This window comes from Pygoscelis adeliae, unplaced genomic scaffold, assembly GCF_000699105.1.
Source record: "Pygoscelis adeliae isolate BGI_AS28 unplaced genomic scaffold, ASM69910v1 Scaffold592, whole genome shotgun sequence".
In the NCBI taxonomy this organism is placed as follows: Eukaryota; Metazoa; Chordata; class Aves; order Sphenisciformes; family Spheniscidae; genus Pygoscelis; species Pygoscelis adeliae.
This window is the reverse complement of record NW_008824294.1, coordinates 6,261-14,388: the sequence shown is the minus strand read 5'-3', so window position 1 is coordinate 14,388 and position 8,128 is coordinate 6,261. Positions and strand designations below refer to the sequence as shown.

At 50.6% G+C, this 8,128-nt stretch overlaps 2 protein-coding genes across 2 annotated transcripts in view; both read right to left on the bottom strand.

The window, feature by feature from the left end:
* VPS37D (vacuolar protein sorting 37 homolog D (S. cerevisiae)) overlaps positions 1 to 2,651 on the bottom strand; it is a 5,183-nt gene extending 2,532 nt beyond the window's left edge. Inside the window, exon 1 of the mRNA XM_009318841.1 lies at positions 2,572 to 2,651. Coding sequence (XP_009317116.1) covers positions 2,572 to 2,651 — 80 coding nt within the window. The remainder of the gene's footprint in view (positions 1 to 2,571) is intronic.
* An 800-nt stretch (positions 2,652 to 3,451) lies between these two features.
* On the bottom strand, positions 3,452 to 7,489 carry LOC103912551 (angiopoietin-related protein 1-like; the record flags this gene model as incomplete). The annotated part of the gene is made up of 3 exons (XM_009318840.1): positions 3,452 to 4,080; positions 5,185 to 5,247; positions 7,346 to 7,489. Coding segments are annotated over 3 exons (836 nt in total), but the record flags the coding sequence as incomplete, so codon positions are not given.
* Positions 7,490 to 8,128: the final 639 nt, after the last annotated feature.

Below are 8,128 nucleotides of genomic sequence, written 5' to 3'. Positions count from 1 at the left end.
CGGTCTTAAAGGAGCCGCAGCTGAGCACAAGGCGCTCCGGTTCTGCACGGCGCCGCCCCCGGCTGGGGGGGGTGTGTGGTGTGTGTGAACCGGCACTGCACCCCGCTGCGTGCATCCTGCTCCCCGCTGCGTGCATCCTGCGCTCCGCCTCGCCGTGCGTACCCTGCACCGCACTGTGTGCATCCTGCACTGCACCCCGCTGTGTGCAGCCTGCTCCCCCGCTGTGTGCACCCTCTGCGCTTGCACGCTGCTGTGTGCATCCTGCACCTCCGTGCACGTATCCTGCACTGCACCACACTATGTGCGTCCCGCTTGTCACCGCATTGATCTCACCCTGTACTTCACGGCACTGCACGTGTGCATCCTGTGGAGATCCTGGCACCGCTGTACCCGTCGGCTCAGGAGAGGGGAGGGCGAGAGCCATGAGGCACCCTGCACTGCCGGCTCCGTGCAGGTCCCCTTCGTCCCTTGGGGAAGGGAGAGGTGGGAGCGCTGCCCCACTTGTGGTGGGGAACTGCTCGCCGCGGGGTGCTGTGGTCACTAAATGTTTGCAGGGATTCAGAGACCTAAAAGAAAAATTCAGGGAGCAGAAACCTGCCTGAGGACCATCGGCTCCGCTTCAGGTCATCTCTGTGCTGGAAACTCTGTGCTGGAAACTTGCCTTGTATCTTTGCCCTGTTCTTACTCTTTAAGTAAAGATGTGGTGGAGAAGCTGAGGAAAAGTAGCAAACCAGGAGCTCATGGGAGGTGGGGATTGCTTCCTGGGGAAGTTTTGCCTTAGTGAAAAACCAGAGCTGCAGGGAGAGCCATGCAGTGCTGCTGGGGCGGGGACTGCTCTGTCCTGGCCAGGACATTTCCACAGAGCAAATATCTGGTGGGAGACAGCATTTGATGTCCACTGCTTGACTTCAGGTGTCACCTCAAACCAACACTGGCTGCTGGAGCTGAGTGAAGGGAAGCTGCCAGGGAGCTGCTGGGGGCTGGAGGTCACTGCTGTTGGGTGGTCAAGAGCCCAGCAGGATTTAGGAAGCATTTGGATGGGTAGCTTGGAATAAGGGGCTGTGTGGAGCTGGTGCTGTTGCAGGAGAGATGAGAACCTGTCTGTACACTGTGACGTGCTGTGGTGGAGGAACAAGACGGCAATGCAGAGACATCCACTCGCTGAGCCCATCCTCCTGGGCCGGTGGGTGCCAGCCCTGTTGTACTGTGAGGATATTTTAGGATGTTCTCCTGCATCTCCTGGCCAGTGTCTCTCCATTGCCTTTGGAGAGCCCTAGCAGAAGGCAGCACTGCTGGGATGAGGATCATTTGCTCCTTAGTCTGGTAGTGCAAATGCAACTCCAATTTTGCCTGTCGCTTGGAAACCCCCAGCAGCAGTGTCATTTCACAGTCTGCCCAGTGCCACCTGATGTCATCGAACCTGCTGATTTTGGAAGCCAAATCCACTCTGAGGGCACCAGGGGTGGGGTGGGGGCACCTTCATGACAGCCATCTTCCACCTGGTGCTAACATCTCGTGCCCCTGGCGCAGGACAGCCTCTCTTCCAGCCAATGTCAAGTCCATCATGGAGCTGCCTTGTGCCCCCCCCGTCCCGTGCTGTGGTGCACATTGCGAGGCAGGCATGGCCTTTGCCCAGGGTGAATGATCCTCTCTGTCTTAGAGGGTAACTAGTGTTGGGAGAGGCACTTCTGGGATTTCTAGTCCAACGTCTGCATGGCAGAGTTGATCCCAAAATCAGATCAGGCTGCAGAGGGCTATGTCTCATTGAATTTGGGTTGCCAAATTCACCACCAAGGCTGGAGATGCTCCCATCTCTGGAGACAGCCATCTGACACTGCAGAATCCCTGAAGGGACACCTTCCAAGGCCAAGTGGGGACTCCAGCCAGAGCAGGAGATTCTGGCATGGGCTGTATTCTGAGGTCCCACCAGTCCTCTGTGCTGTGGTCTGGGGGGGCTCAGTGCTTGGTGCTGGAGGCTCTCAGGAGAGCGAGTGCGGCCTGCTTCACCCGAGAGCTGCTTTCAGTAGAAGAAGCCTGAGCTCTCTTTTTCCTCAGATGTCCCTAGGTGCAGGTACCCCCCATGCTCTGCAGTGCTGAGGGCAGTTCTCTGGAGCAGTGTAAGGTACTTTCTGGCTCGGAGATCCTCCACTGCTCTCTTCTTTCAGTATTTTCTAATTTCTCAGACCTTTCTGGATGGCTCCCAGTGGGCACTGGGCTCTGCAGCTGGCAGGCAAGGGCTGGGTTTTCCCTTAGCTGTTGGTCCTGGAAGTGGAACTCACTGCTGGTGCTGTGCTGCCCCAAGACAAAGCCAGAAATGGTTTGTGAGGGTGAAAGTGCTTCTCAAACAGTCTGTCCTGGCAGAGTGCTGTGGGATGGAGGAGCTTTAGGGGCCTTGTCCTGCAGCCTCACAGCATCAGCTCTGTCTGCAATTTTCCTGGCAAAGGTTCATCTAAATTGGTCTCATCTAAATTGGTCTCAGAAACTTGGGTATGGTGAGCTTATTCCTGTAATGAGCTCTTCCCTCATTAGTGTCTCCTAATTCAAGTGCTTCCCAACACCTAACCTACTTACCTTTTGCTTCCATTTAAGTTCACTGCTTCTCGGTCACAGCAGACAGATCTACTGATGACTTTGAAATCACGTTTCTGCATGATCAAAGCATGACTGTGCAGACAGACAGGTAGCGAGGAACAAATCCTGACAGACGCAGCCTCCCAGCAGGAGTGGGACCTTGGCACCAGGACATTGCCAAAGCTTTTGACCCTGGACTGTAAACGTGGTGATGATATGGGAAGAGTTCTCCCACATGACAGGTCCCTTCTGAACACTCCTGTGCAGATCACAGGTCTTTTATCTCAGTGTAACTAGATTTAATTTTCTTACATCCATTCCTGTGAGAACCACTCAAGGCTTTTTCCCTCCATAAGCCCCAAGACTCCAGTCCTAGCACCTGACATGGGATTTCTTGGGTCTCAGTGCGAGCACATCAGAGATTCAGAACAGACATTCATTAGTGGAGAATGAGCTCAAGGAAGCAAATTTATTGGAATGCTTTACCAGACACTGCAGAGAGGCACAGAGTATATGGAAATTTGTGGCATGTAGCTCTTTTGCTTGCTGTGAGTTCTGGAGACAGCTAAGAAACTGGTGAAAAGTCACTCCAGGGCTGAGTGTCTTCCTCCCGCAGGGAAGGTACATGTGGAATCCACAAATTTCACAAGTGATTTTTTTTATTCTTGATTATGAACATCATAACAAGGAATCATTGGCAAGCACAGGGGAAAAGAGCTGAGCGGGGGGAGCCTGCACTCAGAGAGGGGAAATGGAAAGTGGCATTTCACTAAAACCCTACTACCCTTGAGCTCCCCTCTCTGCTCCAGAAAGGCTCAAGCTCTTTGGCCATGCAGAGCCTTCACAGAGTGTCCCGTGTGGACAGGAGGGGGAAGAAGCACTAACAATACGGAGCTGGTTTGATGAGGATAAGGGAGGATTTGCAGTTCCCTTTGCACAGGCTGCCCCATGTCATTCCACCCTTGAAATTCAGCCGTACAGAATAACACGCCGAGTACCACCACCCGCCCTCATAGCTGTAGGCACAGTTCTTACTGTAAGTGTCCTGATCCCGATCCTTTGTGGAGAACTTCATGTTGTCATGCATGGTGTTGGGATTGTTTGAGGTCATGGCATCCCCCGCCGTCCCTGTGTAGGAGCCCAGCCTCAGCCGGTAGCCGTGGGACTCATCTTCCAGGCTGAAGAGGTTGTAGTCTGCGAAATTGGTGTTGTCTGTGGAGTCCTGGATGACAAACCTGACCTGGTAGACCTTCTGCTTGGCAATCTGATAGATGTACTCAGTGCCCAGCCAGTACTCGCTACGCACGTTCCCAAAGCCGTACTTGTAGGTGCTCCAGGACTCGGCCCAGGTGACCGGTGTGTCTTTCTGGTTCCTCTGGATGACCGTCCAGCCCCCGTTTGTCACATTCATTTCACAGTACACCACGAGGTGGTGGAGCCCTTTTGGCTGGATGATGTAGACACCGCTGCGGCTGCCAGCAGGCATCTCGCTGCAGTCCTTGGGCCAACCTGGGGCAGGAAAGAGAGATGGTTATTAAATCCCACACAAACTGAAAGCACCTGATGTTTCTTTAGTGCCTATATCCTACTGCACAGACATTCTTGGGCTGTATTCCTGCCATGTGCTCACAGGAGTAAATCAAAGTCTTGAAATGATCAGTGTAAGAGTTGGGCTTCATATATTTCCAAGACAGGTTTCAAACTGATGGGGACACACTGCTAAAATATCTTGGCCTGGTGGGACCAAGCCAGACATTGCCTTCACCCAGCACACGACGCACCCTAGCCCAGGTTGGATTGAGTCTTGCAGTGCTGTGGTGATTTGCCTGTAGCATGCAGGTGATGTATTACCACACAGACAACTGCAAATCTGGGTTAAAAAGCCATTTGCTGTTACAGCATGGAGGCTTTAGAGCTTTATAGTAACCTCAGAAACCCTGGAGAGAGTGTGATCAAGACAACCATATTGCTAATAGTTAAATCAGCCCTTGTGATCTCAATAGGGCAAATCCATTGGTTTTCTCTGGGCCTACCCAAGTAGCTCTTTAGACACTTCCTGACTTGTTTGATTTGATGATGATCTTTCTGTGCTCCAGAGTGTCAGCCCCTTATACAACAAACAGCTGAATGCACCTACACACTTCTGGGAAGGGACTTAGTCTGCTCCCAGTACCTCTGCTACTGGTTATTCCTACCCAGATTAAGACCTATCTTGTGGTCCTATGGGCTAATGTTGACTCAGTCAGTTCAGTAACACAGTCAGTCCCTGTCTTACCCAGTCTCCTCTTCAACTGTATAGTGAAAATAGGAAAATAACCAATCACCACTTCCCAAAGGCCAATAACGAATCACCACTTTCCAGTTTGGATCTTCAGGTGGAAAATTCCTCATGCTAAAGATCCTCATCAACTACTGAGTCCAGGACATGACTAGTAATAGAGTCTCCCTGAGGTTATGAACTGTGGCACCTCTGCAGCCCATCAGAAAATCAACATTTTTCCTGGGAGGAGCCAGTGCACATGTAGGACATGGGCTAAGGTGGCTGAGAGCTCTTCATGAGCCCAGCAATGGTGAAACCTTATGAGTAGATGTACTCCTTGAGAAGAGACTTACCGTGGCCTGCCGGTGGGTGCGGGGCGATGTCTCTGACCTGTCGAACATGTTTGTCACCATTATCTGAATTCACAAGAACAGAGGAGACAGGAGTGAGTGTTGAGAGTAGACATGTCAAATGCCTGCTGGGAGAGCATGATCTTCTCCAGATGATATTCCTGTTTTTCTGTTTTTGTTCCTAATTCCAGAGGGACTTTACCATTTCAGATATCAGCCAGTTGGTAGTTTGGGGGAATTTACGTAGTGTTAGAATGGGACAGATGCTTCCTCGGTGAGAAGGAATTGGTCACACTCTGTTGGGAAAAGTCCCCGAATGGTGGTGGCAACACTGGAAAGACGGTTGTTAAAGTGCAGCAGAAGCAGTTAGGAAGGGACTCAGGAAGAAGAGGGATTAGAGGGGGAAGAAATGTGAGAGAAGACACAAGAAAACTGGTGCAAGTATCAGGAATTGGGAGAGGGGCTCTGCTCAGCTGGGTCAGAAGGGAATTTGAAGGGTTTGCTGGAAGAGAGGATGGTTTAGAGTGAATTAATGCAATTCTTTTGCAAGGACATCTTCTGTAGATCCACTGACAGCTATAAAACAGAAGAATGAATCACAGGCTTATGGAATCACAAAAGCCATTCCTGTCCCCTCTCTGAAACAGACGCCTAACCCTGCAGCCGCTGCTCTCTGACATCCTCAAATATCTGCTCCCTGCTTTCACTCTCAGATGGTGCTTTCCTATCCCCTCCTTTATGAATCGTTTAACTTAAGCCTCTTGCACTGTGTATAAGCCCATTCCTTCTCTTACTACACCCAGAGTACACTTTTTCCTGCAGACAGACTGTAATATTGCTATCACTTCCTCCTCCATGGTCTTCTGATTTTGGGGCTAAACCATTCAGTCCTTCAGCCTTCCCTGACACAGTCTGCCTGCCAGATTTTTGACCCCTTTCCTTTTGACTCTCTCCAAACGTGTCTCAAAGCCAACCAGTGAACACGGTGGTTGGCCTGAGCCTGTGTGGAGCGGGAAACACTCATGTAATGTGGTCTAGAGGACTTTCCTACTATGGTATTTCTTTTACTGCAGTCATATGAAGCTGTTCACTCATGTTTGTTTTGTAAGCCACAGTCTGCCCCTGCTCCTTTCTGCCTTCACTTCCCATCCATTTGGAAGCACTCCTCCACAAGGCAAGACTTTCGAATGTTAGCCTGTCTTCTCTGGCATGCCTCCCTGCTTACCCATCTTGCATTCATGCTGCTCATGTTTTCAGAGCACCCTACCAATGGTCTGGGTGAGAGAATGTGAAGCCCAGAGCACACCCTACTTTCTTTCTCTACTCAGACTTGCAGTTCTTGGTGAAGCGCAAGCTCTTGTCTCAGTCATGGGTGCTCCCTGTGTTGGCAGTTTCCTGACAACTGACCTTTGCAGTGAAGGCTGATGTGAAGCCAGCATCAAACACTTGGACCTTGAGCTCTTCTGCCAAGAACTCTTCCTCCTCCCTTAGAAGGGAACCAGCTCTTTCTGTCGCATCATGTCCCACCCACAGCCCCCAGTTCTATTCCAGGAGCATTTCTTGGAGGCTTCCTCATTGCTCCAGTATACCCTGGTATTTGTAGGTTACTCTGTGCCATCATCTGGCTGATTGCTCTCTGTCAGTGCCACCGCTTAGACTCTTTGTATTGACTTCACTCAGTTCCTCTTTGTATTCATTTCTCTCTTGAATTCAGTTCTCCACTGATCTTGTGATTTACAGAGGTGGCTACTATTCTCCATGTCCTCAAAACACTGTGATTGTTTGCCTTAACATCTTTAACACTGCTTCTCCAAGGAAGAGCCCATGGCCCACAACACCCTTGGCTTCGTCTTGCCGCCAATGAGACCAAAACTGCCCTTCTCCTGGGATCCTGTGAACTCTGGGGCTTTGGACTATTGGACTCACTTATGGGCAGAACTTCATGCCAGACAGGAGAAGAGACAGGCAGCAAGCAGGGGAGGACTCTGAGATGACTCTTCTTCCAGTAAGACAGCCTACATTGCCTTGGCATTGCCCACACATAGAGCAGTATTTAGCCCTTCCCCTGTGTCACCGGGGTGTGGTTAGGCTGGTGAGGAGGTCTGTGTAGGATCTGACTGAACGTGACCTTGTTTGTCTCTCCCTATTGTAGTGGTATACTTACCGAGCTGGGAGGACTCTGGGGGAACATTCATAATTTCATCCAGCGTGCCATTGAGGAGATGCAAGTTTTTTATGTCAAAGGCAGGAAGAGATGCTGCCAGGGCCAGAAGGCAGGTGAAAAGCAGGACACAAAGGCGCTGGGTAGCTGAAATGGGAAGAGATTGGAAAAAGAAGAAAGAGATCATAACTCTTCTAGTAGAAAGCCATGAATCCCATTTGATTCCTTTACTTGCAGAGGCAGAGTAAAATAGGAAAATAAAATTCTTTATGTGTAGAGCTCCCTCTTGGAGCCTGTCATGGTTTGACTCCATAGCCCCAATTCACCCATTTAGATGAACTGTCATATACTCATTGTCAGGAGTCATTAGTGGTGGCACCTGCTGTTGGTGGTTTTTGAGACAGAAAAAGTGTGAAAACCTTGTCCAAACCCAAAGTAACTGTAATCAGAAATCCCCATAAAAACCAAGTCTCGGAGCTGGAGATAACAAGGGTGAGCATGGAGGGAGAAATCCCCTTTCCTCCCAGCTCCCATCACGCTCTCGCGACACACTCACATGGCGTAAGCTGGGACTGCACCTGCCTCCAGTCCAGGTTTGTGGGCAGTAAGAACCCAGATGTCTGGGTAGGAACAAGCCCCAGGCAGGGCTGTGTGTATTTCTCTGCTCTGCATGAAAGCAGCATGACGAGGAGGGGCAGCACAAACTTTCAAGAATTACTGCCTGGCTGGTGCAAATTATGTCTTTATATGGTTATACGGCTACTTCAAAATTTCCATATGTAGCCA